Here is a 25,800-nt window from a genome sequence, read left to right as displayed (position 1 = left end):
CCCTCAGAAATAATTTTTGATTTTACATATGTCCTGCATCTAAAAATATACCCAAGACACAGTTAAATGTGTTCAGTCAAACTGTATAAATCCGCACGTCCCGATGTGCTTTAAATTGCATCTGAAATATATATATATATAATATATGGGGAAATATATGTGAACCATTTCGCAACGAGTTGACCAATGTTTTAGGTATGCCCGTTTGCGTTAAGACGGAACCCGGTCGCAAAAATGGTCATGAGAGGGGCACGAGTCGCTATTCGGTTTGTCCCGGGATAACACGAGTTGGTCACGAATGGGCAGGACACGCTAATTTCACAATAATGTACCGGTCACTTCAGGACAACACGGGGATACGGTGAACGGACCCGTGAAGATCATGATAAAGAATAGGGTTAGAATATGTCTTCAGCAACCCAAGCTTGCCGTTATAGGCGACTATGCTTGTCGTGAGAGGCGACTAACGGGATCGGGTGGTCAGGCTCACTGACTTGGTTGATGCATGGCATCGTGCCCCAATTTCGTGGATCGATGCTCATGATGTCAATCACTTGATTGTCTGGTCAAGAAAACAAACGAACAAAACTCAAACAAACAGTGAGTGATTGAGTATGGTTTTACGCCGCTTTTAGCAATATTCCAGCAATATCACGGCGGGGGACACCAGAAATGGGCTTCACACATTGTACCCATGTAATCGAACCCGGGTCTTCGGGGTAAAACCAACAGCGTGATATGGACGATGTTAACTACACCCAGATCTACACTGGCGTTGTTTTAAGTCTAGGCTGAAAAGTATACGAAAGTGCAACACAGTCGGACAAAGATCGCTTGATATTGCTGTCGTGTTTACCAATGTAAATTTTGAACTTTATTGACCATTAAAATGTACTAGGCGTACGCAGCATTTAAATTTAAAGGGTTATACATTGACAAACTCACCTCAAACATTGATATAATCATTTATTATATACATCAGTGTGAAAGAAGTTGTATATTTTCATTTCAGTGAACATAGCAGTCACTCGTGACAATATCTCCTTTCCCTCGTCACTCGATGAGAATAACATGATATTAAACTCGACACCTGAAATATCCTCTATCGCTTAATTACCCCGGACATTCGCTGTTTGTTTCCCCTGTATTCTAATATTCGGCAATCGACCGTGTACATAACATACAGGAGGTTCCTCTGTAGGTTAACGATTTCACGAAACTCATTCACTTGCACACGCGCGCAGAACCGCAACCGCTTTGATGTTTCCGACATATGTGACTTGTAATTTCCGGAGTGTACCGATCGGGAGCGGAAAGACCCGATGGAGGAGCGGGGGTATAAAGGGTGTTTTATGAGGGGTGGTGGGAACATCGTCTGCGACCACCATGAGGACTGCGGTGCTGTTTGTTGCTGCCCTTGTGCTGGGCCTGGCGACCGGAGCCGGTGAGTTTTGTTAATTTTTTAAAACTTGTGACAGTTGTGTCACATATCCTGATGATAATTATTTACTTTTTAAGAAAGGATAAGATTTATGGATGAACAACTTCTTTATTACAATTAGGAACGACGTTGCTTGATAACGGTGTTAGAACCTACACCGAAACGTCGCCCCTAATTGTAATAAAGAAGTTGTTCATTGCATATCTGAATTAGGAACGACGTTGCTTGATAACGGTGTTAGAACCTACACCGAAACGTCGCCCCTAATTGTAATAAAGAAGTTGTTCATCGCATTTCTTATCCTTACTTAGGACTCCAACTTCTAAATGCGTCTCAAAGATGTGAGGTGAGGTGAAATGCGGTTTAACGTCGCGTCCAAGATTATGGCACTTATATAGCGACGTGCATGCACCTGTGTGTGTGGCTGCTTGTACTAGTCCGGACTGATGCCGATTTATAGTGCTAGCTCACTGAGATACCATGCCGCAGTTTAACATGAATACACCACTCAGACACAGTATACTGACTCCGAGCCGACCAGTCCATTTTTTAGCCCCTTAATGCCGAGCGCCAGACAGGGTACAACAAATACCATCTTTTAACGTCTTTTGGTATGACGCTGTCGGGGATCGAACACCGGACCTTCCGCTCTCCGGCGGACGCTCTACCACTAGACCACGGAGGCGGTCGCTTCTCAAAGAAGTTATTTACTTTTTAATGACACACCATAGTTTCAAACAAGGTGATATCATGCCACGTTGTCATTCGTTAGTCAGTTTCGAAATTTACTTTTCAAATGTTTGTTAGATATTGCTGCATTATTTTGGAATGGTATTCATGTTTGAACATATTTGCTTGAAACAAAAATGTACAAAGCGGAAAAGTGTAAATTATCAAGAAAATTAAGAGTGAAATATGGGCTCTTCGCACTTCTATCTGAACATAAATTACAAAAAAAAGAAATGTGAATCGATGTTTGTTTGCTGTCAGTGTTGTTCATAATTTGATGATATTCTAAATAAATAATTAATGTCCATATCAAGTCTTTGAAAGGCATTTAGAAGTGATACACATAAAGAAAGAGAATTTATGGATGTCAACTTCTTTATTTTGAGGAACACAAGGTTTCGGAGCATATGATTACTCCTTCATCAGGTGAATGAAGGAATAAGCCTAAACTCCGAAACGGTGTGTTCCTCATAATAAAGAAGTTGACATCAATACAGTTTCTTTCCTAATGTCAATATCATAGATAAATAGATATATGTAAGGATGCGATTAAATTATTATCTGTCTTTTGTCCCCATCTTTGCTTGACGTGAGAGGTGACCAAATGGATCGGGTGGTCAGGCTCGGTGACTTTCATGGATCGTTGCTCACTATATTGATCACTGGATTGTCTGATCCAGATTCGATTGTTTTCAGATTGTCGTCATAGAGCTGGGATATTGCTGAGTGCGACATTAAACAGCAAATAAACAAACAAACAAACAATGATTGATATTGACAATTCATCAACTTACTTGACTTTATGTTTATTTAACTTTTAGCCGTCGGTAGGAACAAGAGGAAAGTTGACATCGACGAGCGCCTCCGAACAGCTCTCAAAGGTAACTAGCACTGTACGAGTTATATCATGATTCTTTGAAATTTGTATTTGGTTTGTATGATGGGTTTAGGTTACAAATCACAATATAATGACTATATCATCCACGGTACAGTCTAGAAGGAAAAGAGGGTAAAAATATGTTTTCCTAAATCGTCCGTACAACCACAGCGTTTTTTTTTTGAAAATCCAATAAAAGACCACAACATCAATAACAAATATGACTGAAGGCGAAAGTGTTGACATTTTTTTTATTCTCCCTGTTTCAGTGAACAACGCTGTATACAATCCATCGGAATTAGTTCGAACAAAGAGAGGTATGTAGATTCCACTATGATTATTGGAGGATGGATTATTTTACTTAACGAGCGATGACCAATCTGATTGTACCACTGCGCCTTTTAATCATGGTAGAAAGGAGACATGTCTTTTCTGTTTTTAAATCTGGAGATGGTTGCATCGTTGAATATTTTTTTTAATGTGAAGTTTATACGATACAGAGATTTTCCATTGGACGAGAGGTTACCGCGATATTGACGTTCATTAGTGAATGAATTTGACGTTCATACGTTTTTCATGAGACCGTATTCTTGAATGGACGTAAACACTGACGGACTACTTCCACATTTATGGGAGAACCATTGGGTACAGCTCATATTCGTGACACGTCATATTCGTGACACGTCATATTCGTGACACGTCACATTCGTGACAACTCATATTCGTGACTCGTCATATTCGTGACAAGTCATATTCGTGACAACTCATGTTCGTAACACGTCATATTCGTGACAACTCATAATCGTGACAAGTCATATTCGTCTAGTCATATTCGTGACAAGTCATATTCGTGACAAGTCATATTGGTTACGGGGGCGGTCGGGTAGCCTAGTGGTTAAAGCGTTCGATCGTCACGCCGAAGACCCGGGTTCGATTCCCGACATGGGTACAATGTGTGAAGCCCATTTCTGGTGTCCCCCGCCGTGACATTGCTGGAATATTGCTAAAAGCGGCGTAAAAACATACTCAGTCAGTCACTCACTCATATTCGTTACAACCTTATTCGTGACTAGTCATATTCGTGACAACTCATATTCGTAACAAGTCATATTCGTGACAGCTCATATTCGTGACAAATCATATGCGATCTATATCTTTTCATGTTTGCAGCTATCAACGGCCAAGCGAACCCTGAAGGTAAAACATCCAAATTTCTACACGATACCAAATCTGAACGACTTTAAACCGTTATTATATTATGACTACATGACTGTTTCACTGTCAGAAATGGCCGAGGACAGCCCTGCTACTCTATACAGATTGTTAGTTTTGTCATTAATTGGAACACACTGGAAACATCTCTTCTTAATGTACATACTTCTCTCTCTGTGTGTCTATCGTTCGTGTTTCTTTTGGGGATGAGTATATATCCGTAGACCTTCCCAATAAAGTTACAAGTAGAAGACGTTTTGGGGTCTACGATTTTGATAGTGAAACCTTTGGTCTGTAGGTCGAAAAAGTAAATAACAAAATGCAATGTACGAGATGTTTTAATCATCTTAAAGATATTTTGGATTGGTGAATAAAAAAATACAGATAAATGTTGTCCTGGGCCCACATACACAAAGCGATCTTAGCACTAAGACTATTGTAAGCCTATGGTAAAGTATGGGAGTTAAGATCATCTTAGCGCTAAGATCGCTTTGTGCAAGTGGACCCAGGTTATGGGTCCTTATAAATAATGTATTTGAAACCTGATAGAGGTTTGTAGATTGGGTGGCCTTTACAGTGGACTTTGATAACGATTTATCACTTGCATTGTTTTTTATTGTCAAAGCAACCTTTGCCATCGACGGTTGTCGTTTTGATTATATATTTTTTTTAATTTTCGAATTTTAAGGTCCACGGTTGTCCGGATAACCGAGGTCTAGAATTTCAGGATTTCACTCGTCTATTATTTAGTTACAGGAGATATTTCCAATTTACTTCTCGATTCATAGCAACATGTGGAACAGCGAATATCGTCATCTCTAGAAGAATTATTTACAAGGATTTGTTTCGTTTCTTATCACGTGTATGTTTTTGATATAGTGATTTCAACGTCAGTCTATTCTTGCAGAAAGAAAGCCATTGGACCTGTTGCTTCGAAAGAAGAGATGTAAGTTCTTAACTAAAAATATACATAAGGAAGAGAATTTATGGATGTCAAATTCTTTATTATGAGAAACACAACGTTTCGGAGTATATGCTTACTCCTTCATCGGGTGAATGAATGCCATGAGGCAGATAGCATATATATGTACATGTAAGTACAACAAAAATAATAAGATAATAAAAGGTGGAAAATAACCTAGGGTAGAAAACTAACAAGGGAAGCCAACAGATGATTGGCGCTGATAGGCGATTAGCAATAGACAATGGAAGCCAACACTTATTAGCGCTCATAGCATTCATTCACCTGATGAAGGAGTTAGCATATACGCCGAAACGTTGTGTTTAAAAGACCTAACGATATACATGTATCTCACAAATACCACGCAATATATACACCACTAGTACTTTGAATACAGACACCAATAAGGCTAGTTACAGCTTAATATGACACAAGAATATGAAGTGCGTGTTCAATACTTTCAAAATATTTATTCGTAAAGGCAGTCATCGACCGTTCACTCCAAGGGCTGTTTAATCCCACCACGTGGCTTACCTTATCATGCTATTGTCACTTTCAATGGCTTTTTCTACACCTAACCAGCAGATTTAATCCTGGTGACGGGAGCAGGTGTGGAAATCCTCCCTGATGTTTACGTCACGTGTTGTATTAAGTCTTCCAGCCTTTGGGTATCGCTCGATGGGTTCCTTTAAGCTTCCTGTTGTCGTTACATCGTGTGAAATCTATCTGTGATTGGCCTTCCGTCTCATACGAAAGTCCATACACATGTTCATTGTCGTACACTGATGACGCCATATTTTGATGGGACGTCCACAACACGTCTCATCCGACTTTCACCGACATGAGCTCGGAGTTTAGGATCAATCATTACCAGGAACATAAATCCTTACGTCGCGTTCAAGATTATTGCACTTATAAAGTAGCATGCATGCATGTGTGTGTGTGTGTGGACCCGTGAAGATCATGGTAGAAAATCGGTCTTCAGCAACCCAGCAAACTATGCTTGTCGTAAGAGGCGACTAACGGGATCGGGTGGTCAGGCTCGCTGACTTGGTTGATGCATGTCATCGTATCCCAATTGAAGGGATCGATGGATTGTCTGGTCAAGATTCGATTATTTACAGACCGCCGTCATATAGCTGGAATATTGCCGAGTGCGGTGTTAAACAAACAAACAAAAAACACAGGTGTGTGTGGTAGCTTGTTTTAATGCAGGTATTACCGAGCACCAGTCAGGGAAACAACAAGTACCACCCTTTAACGCCCTGTCTAGTTACAAGCAGAACACACGCGAGCATGTACGTCGCTATATAAGTGTAACGTTCTTGAACTCGACCTCTTTATGGTAAATTGACAGGGGGACTCCTGAAGAAGCTTGGCAAAGGTATAAAGAAAGCTGCACGTAAGGTCGGCTCTGGTGTAAAACACGCTGCTAGGAAGGTCGGCTCTGGCGTGAAGCACGCTGCCAGGAAGGTCGGTTCTGGTGTGAAACACGCTGCCAGGAAGGTCGGCTCCGTTGCCAGGAGCGCTCACTCCAAGGTCGTTAGTTTCTTCAGAGGCTCCAACAAGCTCCATAAGATCAGGTCAGGAGTCAGGAGTGTCGTCAGCGGAGCCAGGTCATTTGCCAGGAAAGTCGGGTCAAAGGTCAAGAGCACCGGCCACAACGTCAGGTCATTTGCTCGGAAGGTAAGAGAGAGAAGAGCATGTTTATGTCGCTGTGGCCATGCCACGCCCACTCTCACGTGTCCCAGTACCCTATCGTCCAAGATCGCCAACACTCCTCTGTCACAACGTACTTACGTCGTCCCGCTGTAATTTTAGAACGATAGTCTGGTGTGTATGTGTCGGGTAAGTGGAATAGGTCTTCAGCAACCCATGCTTGCCGTCAAAGGCGACCCGTGACGATTCTGGGGTAGAATAGATCTTCAGCAACCCATGCTTGCCGTAAAAGGTGACTGTGCTTGTCGTAAAGGGCGACTAACGGGATCGGGTGGTCGGGCTCGCTGACTTGGTTGATACAAGTCATCGATCCCAATTGCGTGGATCGATGCTCATGATATCAATCACTGGATTATTATTATTATCACTGGATTAGACTCGATTGTTTACAGATCGCCGTCATATAGCTGGAATATTGCTGAGTGCGGCGTTAAACAACAAACCAACCATCCGGATGTCGCGTGTGTCCCAAAGAAATTCTTTAGATCCTCCGTGGTCTAGAGGTAGGGCGTCCGCCCGGAGAGCGGAAGGTCCGGGGTTCGATCCCCGGCCTCGTCATACCAAAAGACGTAAAAAGATGGTATGTGTTACCCTGTCTGGTGCTCGGCATTGAGGGGCTAAAACAAGCACTGGTCGGCTAAGAGTGAGTATACTGTGTCTGGATGGGGTATTCATGTTAAACTGCGGCATGGTATCTCAGTGTGCTAGCACTATAAATCAGCATCGATCTGGACTAGTACAAGCAGGCACACACACAAACACAAACACACACAAACACACACACATACATGCGCGTCGCTATATAAGTGCAATAATCTTGGACGCGACGTTAAACCCCATTTCACCTCACCCCTTCTCTCCAGAGACAGTATGTCCCGAAACGCTAACTCTAACTGAAAACATTTATCTAAAAATATGAATGTAAGCATATTAATTTCCTTACGGTTGAAAAAGTAGGTGAGATAATTAAACCAATTAATGATTATAACAACTTAGCAGTGACAACGCAAAAAACGTCCCTTTATTACTATGAATATTTGCCAGATATATAAACCTTCACAAATTTGAACTTTTATTTGCACATACCGAGCGGTTATAATCCGACGTTGTTTATGCAATTAGCTTCCACGTCAAGGCACAACCCGCTTATCTAGACGCTCTGTACATGTATGGCGCGAAAGGGGGCACGGGTGGCCCAGTCGTCTAAGGCGCCGCGATTCGCTGTGCAGAGTTGCGTCCCTTGGGCGCGCCATAAACCTATGATTGTGGGTTCGCCCCGATTATGTTTCTAGGTTTGTCAGCACCATACCCTTGCTCGTTGGTTTCACCGAAGTGGTAAACGTCTGAGACCTGCATCACTTCGGGCTTTCCTCCTACATTAAGCTGACACACCGCGATATAACTGGAATACTGTTAAAAACGGCGTTAAACCCAACTCACTCACTCACTCTATGGCGCGAAGCACGTCGTGTTGGCGACCCTATATTTGACGCTGTTGGGAATACAATCAGTTGGACTATTGGTAGTATTACCCTATCTACATGTTGGTTGGTTTGGTTGGTTTGTTGCCGCACTCAGCAATATTCTAGCTATATGACGGCTGTCTGTAAATAATCGAGTCTGGACCAGACAATCCAGTGATTAATTTCATGAGCATCCATCCACGCAATTGGGATCGATGACATGCATCAACCAAGTCAGCGAGCCTGACCACCAGATCCCGTCAGTCGCCCTTTACGACAAGCATAGTCACCTTTTACGGCAAGCATGGGTTGCTGAAGACCTATTCTAACCCGGATCTTCACGGGTCCTATCTGCATGTCTCCTCTGTTCTACAGGTGGTGTCTCGCGTGAAGAGCGCGGGTAGGGGCATCCATAGCATCGGGAGGAAGATCGGGTCTAAAGCCCACAGCGTTATCCATGCCGGCAGTGTCGGGACAGGCGTGAAGAAGCTCGTCCACGGTGCCGGATCAGTTGTTAAGAAGGTAGTGTCCGCTAAAATGGGAGAGGTCCGGGGAGCGGTTTCCATTGTCCACAAAGCTCTGTCCAAGACGCACAGTGTTGCCAAAAATGTCGGAGCTGTCGCCGTGAAGGGCGCGTCCAAGGTCATCAGCCTCCTCAAACACAGTCACGGGAAGTCTCACGGGAAGACCCATAAGAAGTCTCACGGGAAGTCTCACGCGAAGTCTCACGGGAGGTCACACGGGAGGTCACACGGGAAGACCCATAAGAAGTCTCATGGGAAGTCTCACGGGAGGTCACACGGGAAGTCCCATAAGAAGTCTCATGGAAAGTCTCACAAGAAGTCTCATGGAAAGTCTCATAAGAAGTCTCACGGGAAGACGGTACATACTGGTGGTGTAGGATTGGTTGTCCCAGGTTCTAGTGTTAAAGGTAGCTTGACCGTGCCAACAGCCAACATCGGAGGCGAGGGAGACGTTGCTGTTGAAGGTATAGTGTAAACCTTGGGATTTGTTCCCCAAACTGTCCCCAACAGACGCATGTGCATATTATAACAAATACTATGCAATATTTTTCATCCAGTGTGTCAGCTAGTGTTGAGGGGTTGATACCAGTTTAAAGAATGAATATATCACCAGCAGATCAAACAGAATCACCTCCTATTTGATGAGGACCGCCTTCGCGATCTAGTGGGAGAGCGTCCGTCCGGAGAGCGGAAGGTCCGCGGTTCGATCCCCGGCCGCGTCCTACCAAAAGACATTTAAAGATGGTACTTGTTGTTACCCTGTCTGGCACTCGGTATTAAGTGGCTAAAAGAAGGACTGGTCGGCTCGGAGTCAGTATACTGTGTCTGAGTGGGGTATTCATGTTAAACTGCGGCATGGTATCTCAGTGAGCTAGCACTATAAATCGGCCTCAGTCCGGACTAGCACAAGCAGACACACACACACACACACACACACACACACACACGTACATGCAGGTCGTTATATAAGTGCAATAATCTTGGACGCGACATTAAAGCCAACTTCACCTCACCTATATGATGATGCTATGATGTAACAAACATCCACTCCATAGAACCAGGTGTCTTTGCTTTGTTCCCGTTATGTGAGACAAAGGTGGGGATACAAACAGAGGTGTCCCATTCTTTTACGTTAAAGAACTACACCTAGAGAAAGTACAGTAAACTACGGTTAAAACGAACTCAAAGGGACTGCTAATTTTAGTTCGTCATAACCGTAGTTCGTTATAAGCATATATACATCATATATACAGCAATGGCCGGGACCAAAAAATAAATTCGTTATATCCGTCAGTTCGGTATAAGCGTGTTCGTTATAACCGTAGTTTACTGTATTGCTATTGTGACGATGTTGGTGTCCTTGTTGTTTCAGAGCTTCCCCAAACAGGAGTCGCCGTAGCAGCTGACGAAGGTTAGATTCACATGTCTCAAAACGAAAAAGGAGTGTGTGACTGTTTGAGTGTCTGTGTACTGGTGGTGTGGGTGGTCTGGGTGGGTGGTCTTGGTGGATGGTCTGGGTGGGTGGTCTTGTGGGTGGTCTGGATGGATGGTCTTGTGGGTGGTCTTGTGGGTGGTCTGGGTGGATGGTCTTGTGAGTGGTGTGGGTTGATGGTCTTGGTAGGTGGTCTTGGTAGTTGGTCTGGGTGGGTGGTCTTGGTGGATGGTCTGGGTGGGTGGTCTTGGTGGATGGTCTGGGTTTGTGGTCTGGATGGGTGGTCTGAGTGGGTGGTCTTGGTGGATTGTCTTGGTAGGTGGTCTGAGTTTGTGATCTGAGTTGGTGGTCTGGTGAGTGGTGCGGGTGGGTGGTCTTGGTGGATGGTCTGGGTGGGTGGTCTTGGTGGATGGTCTGGGTTTGTGGTCTGGATGGGTGGTCTGAGTGGGTGGTCTTGGTGGATTGTCTTGGTAGGTGGTCTGAGTTTGTGATCTGAGTTGGTGGTCTGGTGAGTGGTGCGGGTGGGTGGTCTTGGTGGATGGTCTGGGTGGGTGGTCTTGGTGGATGGTCCTGGTTGGTGGTCTGGATGGGTGGTCTGAGTGGGTGGTCTTGGTGGGTGGTCTGAGTTTGTGGTCTGAGTTGGTGGTCTGGTGAGTGGTGCGGGTGGATGGTCTGGGCGGATGGTCTGGGTGGTGGGTATTTGTTCGGGCAGCCGAGCGGGCGAACGAGTGAGTGGAAAAGCACTCATCCGGCTATAGCCCTGCCGCGGTAACCATGACAAAGCTCCATGTTAGGAATCGAGCGTGACGATCGAACTCTTTTACCCACTCAGGGAGTCTATCAGGTGAAATAATATATACATGAACTTTAACCATGAAGGGGACAAATTGCCATAACCAGATGCCCATCAGTCGTGATATAGCGGGAATATTGTCGAAAAACAGAAACAACGCATATGGCGCTTTGCAAGGCAAACCATTATCATGTATTGTTTGGAAACTCCGTTATAGTAGCCGTATCCATGTATGCCCTAGCTGTTTTGTCCAGTACCTTCTGTTTGTCCCAGACTTCTGCCGGTGCAAGGTGAACGGTGACCCTCACTACCGGACGTTCGACGGTCAGATGATTAACTTCATGGGAGAGTGCATGTACACGCTGTCCAAGTCCATTGACCAATCAGACCCCTGCGCTTTCAACGTGGAAATCAAGAACGAGGTCAGAGATGGAAAAACAATGGTTTCATGGGCGAGGCTGATCGACTTCAGCATCTACGGCCTTACTGTCAGATTGGCTCTCAGGAGGAAGGTTTATGTAAGTGAATCACGCTCAGGTACAAATGTGTGGGACTAGATGACCTATTGATCTGAGGCTCGTAATTAGTGGCCTTATCTGTGCCAGGATCTGCTTTTTGTTTGTTCAACTTTCAGTCCGCAAGCACCATGCGGCCTCTGTATGTTTGGATCTTTACGAACATCAAGCTGCTAGTCATGCTGTCACTGAACAACCGTTCAAAATGGCGTTAAACACAGCTCAATCTCTCATTATCAGAACTGATTCATTATTGTATGCCTAATTTGTTTTTACGTACTTCGATTTCGTTTAATTCAAATATCAGGGAAGGCATAAACGGTGAAACAACATACCCAACACAATGCCAAATGCTAATAAAGAATTAAGGTGATTTTTATTTTAAATTATATATATTGCTCAAATTTAAATCAATTAATAATGGTTACAACATACATATAGAAACCAGGATGTTGTCTGATCAAAGTTATACACAGTAAACTACGGTTATAACGAACTCAAAGGGACTACTAATTTTAATTCGTTTTAACCGTAATTCGTTATAAGCATGTATACAGCATAACTACAGCATATAATCGAGACTAAAAAGTTAGTTCGTTATATCCGTTAGTTCGTTATAAGCGTGTTCGTTATAACCGTAGTTTACTGTAGGTCAAAACATACATTTTGCTGCCTCTCTGATTCCACAGGTTAACGGTCTCCGGAAGTACCCGCCATTTATGGGTGCAAACGGCAAGCTGTCAGTCACGATCAACGGCCAGTTTGTTCAAGTCACTACGATGTGCGGGATAGAGGTCGCTTTCGACGGCCTTCACCTTGTAAAGGTCAAGGTCCCAAAGAGATATGCTACGCGCATGACCGGTCTCTGTGGAGACTGTAACGGAATCGAGGACGACTTCCGGTTGAGTAATGGTACAGACGTCAGCACGCTCGACACCAAGTTCTCCCAGATCGGCAACAGCTACCTGGTGTTCGACAACTCCGACAAGCCCGACAACACAGACAAGTAAGTCGGCATTTGGGAACCTCGGGACGGAATAGATCGGATGACAAACATATATATGACGTATTTGATGTTGGATTGATTTAATGCCGCTTTGGTAATCCTCAACCAATGCCTCGATGGTGGACACATCGACTGTGTTGTAAAGTATAAGAGATGACGTTTCTGTAGTAAAGCAATGTGTAATTTGTGGCGTTAGTTTAGTATTGCAATAATTGATGACGTTACTCAAGTAAAGCAATGTGATGACGTTCCTGTGGTGTGGTATGTGTAGTTGATGACTTTCCTGCAGCGTGATAATGTGTAGTTTATGACGTACCCACAGTGTATTAATATGAAGTTCATGACGTACCCACAGTGTATTAATATGAAGTTCATGACATACTCGCAGAGTATTAATATGTAGTTCATGACGTACTCGCAGAGTATTAATATGTAGTTCATGACGTACACTCAGTGTATTAATATGTAGTTCATGACGTACCTGCAGAGTATTAATATGAAGTTCATGGCGTACCCGCAGTGTATTAATATGAAGTTCACGGCGTACCCGCAGTGTATTAATATGTAGTTTATGACGTACCTGCAGCTGTCGCACGGTGGAGCCGGACATCAACTGCGGTGCTGATGTTATCAACCAGCTGGACGCCACGGACAAGTGTGGGATGATCAAGGACAGGAGTGGGCCGTTCGCGGCGTGTATCAACGCCCTCAGCGGGGAGGTCCAGCAGTACTACGAGGCCTGCACATTCGACGCCTGTCTACACAAGGACGATGAGGACGAGATGAAAGGTGCCCTCTGTAAGAGTCTCGAGGCATTCGCTTCCGAGTGTGAGGAGAGCGGTTTCAACGTCAAGTGGAGATCTGCCAATATGTGCCGTAAGGTTACTTCATATATATTATTTTATTATGTATTCCTATACCCGTAAAGTTCCGGGGTAGAACAGGTCTTCAGCAACCAATGCTTGCCGTAAAAGGTGACTATGCTTGTCGTTAGAGGCGACTAACGGGATCGGGTGGTCAGGCTCGGTGACTTGGTTGATACATGTCATCGTATCTCGATGGTGTTATGGTGCTCATGGTGTTAATCACTGGATTGTCTGGTCCAGACTCGATTATTTACAGACCGCCGTCATATAGCTGGAATATTGCTGAGCGCGGCATTAAATAAACAAACAAACAAACAAACAAACAAACAAACAAACAAAACAAACAAAATTTAATCTTTATTCATAAAAGGTACAGTGATTCAACTCTGCGACAGCTTTAACTCTATACAGCGAAAATTGCCGTTTTGAGACGCTTTTGATTCAATGCATAACGTAGATATTCCTGATTTTGATTTTGATGAATACCCTTTTCGATCGCAGGCTGATTTTAGCCACTCTCACATCACAGAACTGACGTCATATTGCACACAATATCATCAGACCTACAAAATCGTCGGCAGGGGGGTTTCGTTTCAAAACTTGACGTCATATATAACACCTCTCTCAACTACATAACGTTAATGTGATGATGAGAAACTCCTAAATATACTACTCAAAATTTGATACGGATCACTAGGTGATATGTGTGTAAGTTACCACAAACAAAACAAAAGACATGACCCTGACTCAGAAACGTGTTTAATCATGTTATGAATGAAAATGCATGAACGGCATGAACTTGTATCAATATGGAATGTTTGAAATCTGCAAACACCAAAAGGCATTTCATTAAAAAATGTTAACAGCAAACAAGAGAAAGAATTACACAGTTATGAGGGATAGTCCATCATTACACTTAGTCGATGAAGTGTCAATATCGAGTATGACCTCCCCTTGCATCAATGACGGCCTGACAACGTCGAGATATGCTGTCAATAAGCACCCGGATGTTCCCAATGGGAAGGTTGTTCCACTCTTCCACGAGGACATGTTCGAGCTCTGCCAAAGTCGTGGGCTGTGCTCTACGGCGTGAAAGGGCAACCTGCAGCATGTTCCAGACATGCTCAATCGGGTTCAAGTCCGGCGAGCGCGCTGGCCAATCCATGCGGACAATTGTATCCTGCTCAAGGTACTGCTCAACCACCCTGGCGCGATGAGGACGGGCGTTATCATCCATCAGGATGAACTCAGGGCCAACAGCACCAGCGTAGGGTCTGACGTACACATCGAGGATCTCATCCCGGTACCTCACCCCCGTCATTGTTCCTCTCTCCAGGACATGAAGATCTGTCCTTCCATCTCTGTTGATTCCACCCCAGACCATGATGGAACCACCACCATAACGGTCATGTTCACTGATGTTGGCATCATGGAAACGTTCACGTTGTCGTCGCCACACCCGCTGCCTCCTGTCTGTAAAGTCCAAAAAATACCTGGACTCATCGGTGAACAGAACTGGAACCCAATCGTTCCGTGTCCAAGTGACATGATCTTCAGCCCATTCCAATCGCTCCCGCCGGTGTCGAACAGTCAGGGGGATTCGGACACATGCCCTTCTCGAGTAGAGACCTGCATTGTGAAGACGATTCCGTATCGTCTGGGTGGACACAGTCACCCCCGAGGCGTTCAGGAGGTCGTTACGTAGGCTGGTTGCTGTCCAGAAGGGATGACGTCGTGCCTGAAGAGCCACAAAATGATCTTGGCGTTGGGTTGTCGACCTCTGACGACCACCCCCATGTCGGTGTGCTGCTGTACCAAAATTTTGCTGTCGGGACCAGGCCCTGCTTACAACGCTCTGGCTGACGTTTAGTGCATTGGCAACGTCACGTTGTGAATAGCCAGCATCAAGCATTCCAATACATCTTCCCAGTTGTTCTGTCGTCAGGCGACGCCTTACACGTTGAGGGGGCATTGCGTAGATAAACGTAGTGTAAACACTCAATTGAGTTTACAGTTTCACAATGAATCAGACACCGTTGCCTGATTGGAAATCGTGCAATGGTAGCAAAAGCATGAACTGTGATGTGAAACGCATTTCCCATGGCATGAAATGCACGTGCACGTGTGTTGGAGACGTTTTTGATTTTACTTGAACACAATATTGCCAGTTATGCAGTTATTTTGTTTTTTTATTACGAAAAATATCTACGATCCTTCTCAAATTTTGAGTAGTATATATCCTCGTAAATAATTTGTTCAAATACATCTCTATGGATCCTTTAGCAACTTCACGCCCAACCAAATCCAATCGTGATTCTGCCAGTTTAAATTACCCCTCTCTTGTGTACGGGCCTTTCCTACTTTATTAAACAACACACTAATTATTTCATGTAGCCATGGACTGTGGGGCCAACAGCTTCTATAATCCTGAAATTACCGGATGTCGTCAACAATGTGGAGCCTCGCTTTCGTCTGCACTATGTGACCTTGACCCAAGGGAAGGTTGTGAATGCGCGGCGGGATACATACTGAGCGGAGAAGAATGCGTCAAGCAGGAAGACTGTGGCTGTGTCGAAAGCGGAGACTATTTCCCTGTACGTAATCTATCATAACACATTTCTGACAGAGACTTTACATGCAGCTAACAATTGCTTATGAGTATGTAGTTTGTAGAAAATTACCTTTTAACGTGTTGGCCATAGTTCGTTGCCATTCCTGTTGTCATGTCATATATTCATAGATATAAGAGAGTGGAGGTGTTATTTTATTGATTTTTCGAAAAAAGTTCCAGAAGTCTTGGTATCCCAAGCGATAACGAGGGAAATACTTCAGTGTGATAGCGTGGCACTTAAAAGGTGCTTCAGTAGAAGCAATGAATTCAGACATGACTTACAAATTTGAGATGGTCGTTTTTTCAAGCATTTGAAGAACTTGCTTGAAAAAGGTTCCAGCACCTGTACCGAATCGTCGCTTTAAAAGTGAGTGAGTTATAATATTCCAGCAATATCACGGCGGGGGACACCAGAAATGGGCTTCACACATTGTACCCATGTCGGGAATCGAACCCGGGTCTTCGGCGTGACGAGCGAACGCTTTAACCACTAGGCTACCCCACCGCCCCCGCTTTAAAAGAATGAAGAAGTTGATAGCCATGCCAACATGTCTTCATTCAGTGCGATAGACCACGGTGTTGAATCACTAAAGAAACATCGTCACGATATGGCTGAAATACTGCCGATGTGACGTTAAATATTAACTCACTCACTCACTCACTCACTACTCACTCACTAAAGAAACAAGTAGTAGAACCTCCTCTTTCCAATTGTCCTGTAGATCGGCACGAAGTTGTCTGCCGACGACTGCAGCACAGTGAGGGAGTGCAAGAAGGTCAGTGGTCTTCCCGTCTTTGTCGACGTCGTGGTGGGACAGAAGTGCGCATCTAACGCCATGTGTGGTCTGTTTGAAGGAGAGAGGAAATGTGCATGCTTCGATGGTTTCAGCGGTGATGGCGTCACCTCCTGTGTCTCATTGCAGTGTAAGACACTAAGTGCCAAATAGTTCATGTTCATATATTTATTCATTTAGAGGCAGATAACGGGAGAACCAGGTATCAGAATGGTTACCACTATTGATCAGCGGTTACTTTAATATCATACCAAATGTAAAATATACTTCGAACGAGAGAAGACGGATAGCTGTGTTCTCATCTAAAACCGTCTTGTTCTGACGTACCAGAACTCGGAAGCAGTAAATATCAAAACCAAGAACCGGAACCCAGAACGGTATTTTGAGTAAAAACAATATTTAGCATGCGGATCCATAATCTTTAATTTTTATCGTGTCTCCTCTTAACAAAACAATTGTTGTGTCTGCAGTCCCCGAGGTGCCCCCAGAACTAAAGCCGGCAGTGGTGGATCCCCCTAAGGTTGACGTAGAAGATGAAATCATCCCTGAAAACGTTGTAGAGCTTGTCCCAGAAGAACCGGAAGAGCCGGCAGAAGAGCCGACTGAACCAGAACTCCAGGTAGACCCAGAAGTTCCAGTGCAGGAAGTCGAACTGGAACCCGCAGCCGTGCCATCTGATCCACAACTAGAGGTCGACCCTGTTCCACCAGAAGCCCCTGTGCAGCAAGTCGAAGAGGAAACACAAGTGATCCCTGAGCCCGTTGAAGTTCCTAAACCAGAAACCAAGCCAGCTGAACCCATATTTGAGATAGGAGAGAACGTGATAGATGAGCCGGTTGCTGTCCCTGAGGTAGCGTTGGTGTCCCAAGTACCAGTCCTTCCTCCCGAGCCCCAAGAAGAAGTTGTTGAAGAAGTGCCTGTGATCAAGGAGGTTCCTGTTAAAGTTCCACAGCCACCTCTAGTGGAAGAGAAACCAGTCGTCAAGGAGGTACCAGTCACTGTAGATGGTGTTGTTGAAGAAGTGCCTGTTGTACAAGAAGTTCCAGTTGAGGTACCCCAGGATCCCATCGTCGAGGAGGTTCCTGTTGTGGAGGAGGTGGAGCAGGTTGTTAATGTTCCAGCTGTCAAGTCTGCAGTACCTGCTCTAGCTCCCGAGCCTGAATCTGTAGAGCAGGTGCCCGTTGACGAATTGGTTCCTCAGGTCCCAGAAGCTCCTGAGCCACCGAGACGTATTGAAATACCAACAGTCGCCCCTGAAACAGCCGCGCCAGAAACAAAGGCGCCAATAGCTGTGGTATCAGAGGTCCCTGCTCTTCCAGAAACCGCACCTGAAGAGGTTCCAGTAGCTGTGGTATCAGAGGTCCCTGCTCTTCCAGAAGAACCCGCACCTGAAGAGGTGCCAGTAGCTGTGGTATCAGAGGTCCCCGCTCTTCCAGAAGAACCCGCACCTGAAGAGGTGCCAGTAGCTGTGGTATCAGAGGTCCCCGCTCTTCCAGAAGAAGCCACACCAGAAGAGGTCCCTGTAGCTGTGGTATCCGAGGTCCCCGCTCTTCCAGAAGAAGCCACACCTGAAGAGGTCCCAGTAGCTGTGGTATCAGAGGTCCCCGCTCTTCCAGAAGAAGCCACACCAGAAGAGGTCCCTGTAGCTGTGGTATCCGAGGTCCCCGCTCTTCCAGAAAAAGCCACACCTGAAGAGGTCCCAGTAGCTGTGGTATCAGAGGTCCCCGCTCTTCCAGAAGAAGCCACACCAGAAGAGGTCCCAGTATCTGAGTCCAGCCCTGAGCCGGAACCAGTCAAAGTTCAAGGTAGGTTATTACCTCGTCAGACTTGACATTTTATATTTAGATGGTTTGGATGATTAATATATAAATCGAGGGACAAAAGAAACGTCTCAGTGGTTGGTTTTCTCATATCTTTGATTTTTAATTGAAAATATCGATTATCGTGAAGTCAGCAACATTATATCTCAAACAATTAACTGTACTGCCTCACATTCAGCACTCAAAGAATACTCCAACATGGTTGTAAGTTTTGATAAATAATTTGATTTAAGAGAGTTTCAATAAAATTCGCATTATACACAACTGATGAGTGGTGTCTAAGATACCTTATCTTTGCCAGTTTTCTTTTTTCGGAACAAATTTACAACATTTCAGACATGGTAGGGACCATGTGGTTACAAATTCATTTCTTACTCCAGGCTTCATTGAACCCATTTCCTTTCACACACAAGTACCCAGCCACATATTACTTTTACAAACTGTTGCAGGAATGAATGATGGCAAAATAGACAGAATCATATTTGAACAACAGTTCTTTCAATTTTCAATTATATAAATAAGAAAGTTCCATTTGCACTCAGTTTACTGATGTGTACTGGGAGAACATTCTTAAACCTCGAATCCCCATTTCCTTAGAACAGCAGTACATTTCTACTTAGAAATAAAGATAAATGTGGCATTTCTTCTTTAACTCGTGTTACGACCCAAATATTGTTTGGTTGTAACATGAGCTTAAATTTGAAATTTAGAAAAAGTTTTTTTTTTATCTTCTGCAAAATTGTAATAAGATGCTTAAAACATGGCCACAGACTCCCTCGCCCTCCGGTTGAAGGTGAGCTGAGGTGAAATGTGGTGTAACGTCGCGTCCAAGATTATTTCACTTATATAGCGACGTTCATGGATGTGTGTGTGTGGCTGCTTGTACTAGTCCGGACTGATGCCGATTTATAGTGCTAGCACACTGAGATACCATGCCGCAGTTTAACATGAATACCCCACTCAGACACAGTATACTGACTCCGAGCCGACCAGTCCTTGCTTTAGCCCCTTAATGCCGAGCGCCAGACAGGGTAACAACAAGTACCATCTCTTACGTCTTTTGGTATGACGCGGCCGGGGATCGAACCCCTTCGGACCTTCTGCTCTCCGGGCGGACGCTCTACCACTAGACCACGGAGGCGGTCTCTCCGGTTGAGAGTAACAGAACATTGATATAGTGAAAAGAGTATATTCCAGATACAGTATGCAGTGAGAAAGTTGAGGCATTTTGTATATCAACGTATCATAAATTATTAAAGAATTGTCGTTTCATAAACAGGCTGTAATAACCCAATAATAATAACGATGATTACCTATATATATTCTTGTGAAGAAAATTAAGCTTATAGGTATACTTAGGAACTCATGTATGTATAGTATATGTCTGCCTCGAAAGATCGTGGAGAAATTGCTTAGAAAATATAGCTTCAAAACGTGACAGCACAACAGCATATTTTCGTTTCCTACCGTTCTTGATGAGTATTTTGCCTTTACATGCGACCCTGTGTCGTCCTCAGCTCCATGTTCGTGCATGGCCAAGGGCGACCCCCACTATACGACGTTCGATGGTGCCCACCTGTCCTTATCTGAGGACTGCAAGTATGTCATGGCGGAGGTCAAGGACGCGCCAGGGTGTAACGTGAGAGTTGAGGTGAAGAACGAGAAGAGGCCAAGGTCGAAGTTCCCTGAACGTGCTTTCACGAGACTCATTGATGTGAAGCTTGGAGAAGACAGGATCAGACTCGGGAACGGGAAGCGTATCCTGGTGTGTAGCGGAGCAGGATGTTCTATGTTCTGGATTTCATGTTCTATGTTCTGTGTTGTTTTCTACGTTTAATGTTTTGTTTTATGTTTTGTGTTCCTTGTTATATTTTCTTTATTCCTTGTTCTGTGTTCTATTTTCTGTGTTTTATGTTCTATTCTCTGTGTTCTACAGCGTTAGAAATTGGCACTAGTACTGTAATCCTAGCTAAACTGCCCAATAGTTAAGGTATGATAGGTAAGGTAGAAATTTGCCATTGTTAAGAGTTGCTATAAGTTATCATTATGACGACAAGTGGACTTAAACGGTTAGTTTCTACTGATGTCCTATGTGCTATGGTGATGAAACATAGGTTAAGGGGGCGACCACTTTATATATTGTTCCCATAATTTCGTAAAAAAGGGGATTTCCTCAAGTTTTACACACAGTTAATCGTTCACTGGACATTCTAGAAGTTATATAGTTCATTATTCACTCATCCCGGTATTTCTTCATCTACAAGCGGCACGATGGCCCAGTCGTCTAAGGCGCCGCGATTCGCTGTGCAGAGTTGCGTCCCTTGGGCACGCCAGAAACCTATGATTGTGGGTTCGAATCCCGGTTCGCCCTCATTATGTTTCTAGGTTTGTCAGCACTGTACCCGTTCTCGTGGGTTTCACGGAAGTTGTAAACGTCTCAGACCTGCATCACTTAGGGCTTTCCTCCCACTTTAAGTTGGCGCGCGTGATATAACTTGAATACTGTTAAAAGCGGCGTTAAACCCAACTCACTCACTCACTCTTCATCTACACTACTCTGTTCTTGATTCATCTCTAAGGTGAGCAGAAAATACCCGTTACATTGATAAACAAAGTCATAAGAGTTTTCACTTATTTGTTCACCGTTTAAGACCTTAGCGGCGGTAGTCGAAAATAAATGTGAAATAACGTTTCTATAAGTAATTATATTTGTGTAAAGGTAAAGTGATTATTCGAATCAAAATTGACAAATAATTTGGTGTATAAACATAACACACGTTTAGACACTGACTTGTACATCCCCACCCCACCCCCACCCCACCCCATCCTACCCAACCCCACAAGCACCCCCTCCCCACCCCCACCCTACTGTGTTAGGGTAGGTCCCCAGCCCTCATGCTTGTCGTAAATGGATCGGATATTCACAGTGTGCGGCCAAGTTGATTGTATGTCATTGCAGCCCATTGAGTACTACTCCTCCTATCAACCGTTTGTATATCCGGCTCTGACGCCCTTGCTTTGGAGCCTTCTCGGGAGCTGACTGTGACGTAAAACAACAATAACAACAATAATAATAGGTCCATTTCTTATACGCTGTTTTCCATCTACTATGTGGTTGCTCGAAGCGCACACGAGCGGTTGTCAAATTTAAAAGTATTTATCTAAATTATATGTCTTAAGTTTGGCTTTGAAAAAAGAAAAGGGTGGAGAATTTTCTATTTCAAACGGGTTGTCAATACCGCAGCTATCGGACCGCTTTCATTTTCATTTTCATTTTCAGGTAAACGGAGCACGTGTTGATGTTGGCCTGAGTCGCGATGGCTTCAACATCACGAAGGATGGTTTCTACAACGTTGTCACCACATCTTGCAACATCGTCGTCAAGTTTGATGGCGACTATATAGCCAGGGTCATTGTCCCCGCGACCTTCAAAACCCAACTCAGCGGTCTCTGTGGTAACTGTGACGGCAGTGAGTCCGACGACCTCACTGTCAACGGTCGCAGCATCGACAGCTATGACAACAGGAAGGAAGGGTTGCTCGCTCTCGTCAGCCAGTTCATTGTTAGGGATGACTCCGACAAACCCAGCACAAACCCTGTGTTAGTATTTCAAAGTATATTTTTGTTGTACAATCTCATTAAATCAATCTTAGTTCTCGCTTCCGCTAAACAAAGATCTGAGGACATCCCATTACGGGTCACGTCAGAACGACCTTTCATCCAACCAATCAGACCGTCGCTTACCAGATCCTGAAAGTGACAGTCGGAATGTGTTTCTAATCATGCAACCTCGAAATATTTAACAGAGGGTATTCCGAACGACAGTTGCGGATTTTATGATATCTCCATACAATCTAGGCCATCTATAAGCCATTCCAGAATGTTGTTTTGGTCAGTTTTAACTTTTGTAATCGAGAATACGTCAAAATATGTTTCGAAGCGTAGTCGCCAGTTTGAAACTAGTGTCATAAAGCTCGAGAAAGCTGCCTTCTGATTGGCTAATATCGATTATTTGTCAGTCATTTCATTGGTCGGTCAATGTTCGCGAAAGGTCGTTCTGACGTGACCCGTAATGGGATGTCCTCGGTTCTTTGGTTAGCGGTAAGGTCTGATTTTAATGAGATTGATTTGTTGTGATACGTGTTATTGGGTCCATACGGGGGTGACGCTGCTTTTAACATTATCTCAGTTATATCACGGGGTCCCAGTTTATTCCGGGAGGAAAGCTCTAAGTGAAACCAACAAGCAGTGAAACATGATTTGGAAGAATATGGAATACGACCTCACGATCACAGGTTCCTAGTACGCCTAAGGGGCGCAACTCTGCACAATGAATTGTGGCGCCATAGACGACAAAGATATGAGTGCCAAGCGAATTAGTAAAATTCACACGAAACATTTGTTTTCACGAGTTTACAATATATCTTGAAGCAATGTAAATTATGACGTATGCAGACACATTTCTTGACGTCATAACGGTAGTGTGAGCTTCTCTATACTGTGTTTCAATATGGGACACACTTTTACTATTTTAAAATTGTAGAAAGTGTAGAGATTATCACATTCGTGTGTGTGTCCTACATATTTCAGTTAGAAGTATGTGTCAAAAGTTTTCAGATTCGTTTCGAAAAATCAGTTCGACACGGACTCTCGTGCAGTTCTTTTCATCAGTGAATCATTCGTCAATGCATCTATTGGTAATTTTGCTTTAACTAGATATGAGATTTCATTGTGTTGTGACTATTATAACTGTAACTCCACTTTTCACTAACTAAACAGCGCTGTCAGCGCCATACTACATAGATGAGTGAGTGAGTAGGGTTTTACGCCGCTTTTAACAATATTCAAGCAATATAACGGCGGGGGACACCAGAAATGGGCTTCTCACATTGTACCCATGTCGGGAATCGAACCCGGGTCTTCTGCGTGACGATCGAACGCTTTAACTACTAGGCTACCCGACCGCCCCTACTACATAGATGAACACGTTTGACATGTTTGACTAGAGGGAGTGAGTACAGTTTTAGGCCGCTTGTGGCTAACGTTTAGCGATATCCCGGCGAGGAACACGAATGGGTTTCACACCTTCTACCCATGTGGGGAGTCGAACCCGGGCCTTGTACCACTCGGCTACCCCGCCGCTCCCTTATTGAAATAAAACCACACGGGGGTTGTTATACTGAAGGATTCGGAGAGAACCAGGCACTCACACAAATATAGAAATGGTAAACGTAAGGTCCGGGGTAGAATAGGTCTTCAGCTACCAATGCTTGTCGTAAGCGGCGACTAACGGGATCGGGTGGTCAGGCTCGGTGCCTGGTCGATGTATGTCATTCTCAATTGCCTGGATCGATGCTCATAAGGTCAATTTCTGAATTGTCTGGTCCAGACTCGATTATTTACAAACCGCCGTCATGTAGCTGGAATATTGATGAGTGCGGCGTTAAACAGCAAAGACAATAACAAACAAACATTGATGCTCATGATGCCAATCACTTGATTGTCTGGTCCAAACTCGATTATTTACAGACCTCCGTCATATACCTGGAATATTTTTTTTAACAACCAACATATGATCTTATACCACGCCTAGTGGTCTGGAATGTTACCGTTAGCTACAAGTACTCATCTCTATGCTTTCATTGTTTCAGATGCCAGACACGCACGGTCTCAGAAGAAGCTTGAGATGCGACACTGTTCTGCGGCGCCCGCATCAGCAACTGTCTACCATTACCGTGTACAATATGACAGATGTATTCGTCTCAATAAATCATATATGTTGCATGAAGACTGAAGTTTGTTATACATAAATAACATCATGATAGCAGTGAGTGAGTGAGTTAGGTTTAACGCGAATTAAGTTCCATCACGGCGTTTTAGATTAAAGTCGGAAAGCCCGTAGTGAAGGAGGGTTTAGGCTTTCACAGAGTCGATGAAACTACGAGCACGGGTTTGGTGCTGACAAACACGTGATAATCTGGGATTCAGACTCACGATCGTAGGATCCTGCCACACGCGTGAGACTCAACTCTGCACAACGAACAGTGATGCCTGGCCACTGGCGACCGTTCACCTTTATGATGATGATAATAATGATGATGATGATGGTGGTTGTGATGCTGCTGCTGCTGATGCTGCTGCTGCTGATGATGATGATGACGACGATGATGATGATGATGATGGGGATAATGCTTCTGCTTCTGCTGCTGCTGATGGTGGTCGTGACTGTTTAATTCCATTACATTTCCAGCTCATACAGGACCCTTATTCTAGGTGATTCAGCAAACACGCACCTTTACAATGAACATCATCATAACTGGATGTATGTGTTGAGCAAGACAACAGCAGTCAATCCTGCATCATGACACATAACATACATAGAGACTTACGTACATGGAGGTAGACTTTGTACACAGTTTAGGGCGACAAGGTAGGCGAGCGGGTAAAGCGTTCGATCGTCACCCCGAAGGTCCAAGACTTATTCCCTTCATGGTACAATTTGTTATTGGAGTATTGCTAAAAGCGGCGTAAAGCCATGCTCACGTCATCAAATAAATGTTTCCGCACGTTAGATATTTAGGATATATAATTTTATGCCTATATGCACGCGTTAGCATACCAGAATTAAGTCATACCTTCTTATCGAGAAACGTCTGATCCATGTTTGGTTAACATAGTATTAACAGTTTATAATGGAAGAATGTACAATAAATGAACGAGTTCCACCAAGAACTCTTCGATCAGCAAATCAACACCTGCTATCTGTTCCTCAGTATAGACTTTCCAGCTATGGACTGAAGACTTTTATAGTGGCTGCCACAAAGTTATGGAATGATCTTCCACTTGAGATTAGACTTTCCTCAACATTTCAGACGCTCAATTTATAACTAAAGACACATTTGTTCAAAAAAGCTTTCCATAGTGACATTTCAAAGTAGCGCTTTGAGTATGAACTGCTACATGGAGGCTAGCTCATTGTAAGTGCACATTGTTGTTGTTGTTATCATCATCATCATCATCATCATCATCATCATCAT

The 25,800-nt window shown here is 44.1% G+C and overlaps 1 protein-coding gene across 1 annotated transcript; it reads left to right on the top strand.

Moving 5' to 3' along the window:
• The first annotated feature begins 1,381 nt into the window (after nucleotides 1-1,381).
• On the top strand, nucleotides 1,382-24,540 carry LOC139458150 (uncharacterized). Its single transcript, XM_071239470.1, has 17 exons — nucleotides 1,382-1,444; nucleotides 2,992-3,051; nucleotides 3,317-3,364; nucleotides 4,218-4,244; nucleotides 5,167-5,205; nucleotides 6,578-6,906; nucleotides 8,778-9,390; nucleotides 10,299-10,337; nucleotides 11,425-11,669; nucleotides 12,356-12,672; nucleotides 13,259-13,548; nucleotides 15,933-16,132; nucleotides 16,872-17,073; nucleotides 17,414-18,748; nucleotides 20,281-20,528; nucleotides 22,044-22,363; nucleotides 24,415-24,540. Exons 1-17 carry the CDS (start codon nucleotides 1,387-1,389, stop codon nucleotides 24,446-24,448), a joined length of 4,404 nt encoding a protein of 1,467 aa, XP_071095571.1. The 5' UTR covers nucleotides 1,382-1,386; the 3' UTR covers nucleotides 24,449-24,540.
• Nucleotides 24,541-25,800: the final 1,260 nt, after the last annotated feature.

This window comes from Haliotis cracherodii, unplaced genomic scaffold, assembly GCF_022045235.1.
Source record: "Haliotis cracherodii isolate W230 unplaced genomic scaffold, xgHalCrac1.p SCAF_12, whole genome shotgun sequence".
NCBI lineage: Eukaryota > Metazoa > Mollusca > Gastropoda > Lepetellida > Haliotidae > Haliotis > Haliotis cracherodii.
This window is presented reverse-complemented; position numbering and strand designations above follow the sequence as displayed.

Coding starts and splice junctions, on each gene's coding strand:
- LOC139458150 (XM_071239470.1), top strand. CDS start 1,387: ATGAGGACTGCGGTGCTGTTTGTTGCTGCCCTTGTGCTGGGCCTGGCG. Junction 3,365..4,217: donor ATTAGTTCGAACAAAGAGAG/GTATGTAGATTC, acceptor TCATGTTTGCAG/CTATCAACGGCCAAGCGAAC. Junction 9,391..10,298: donor GGGAGACGTTGCTGTTGAAG/GTATAGTGTAAA, acceptor TTGTTGTTTCAG/AGCTTCCCCAAACAGGAGTC.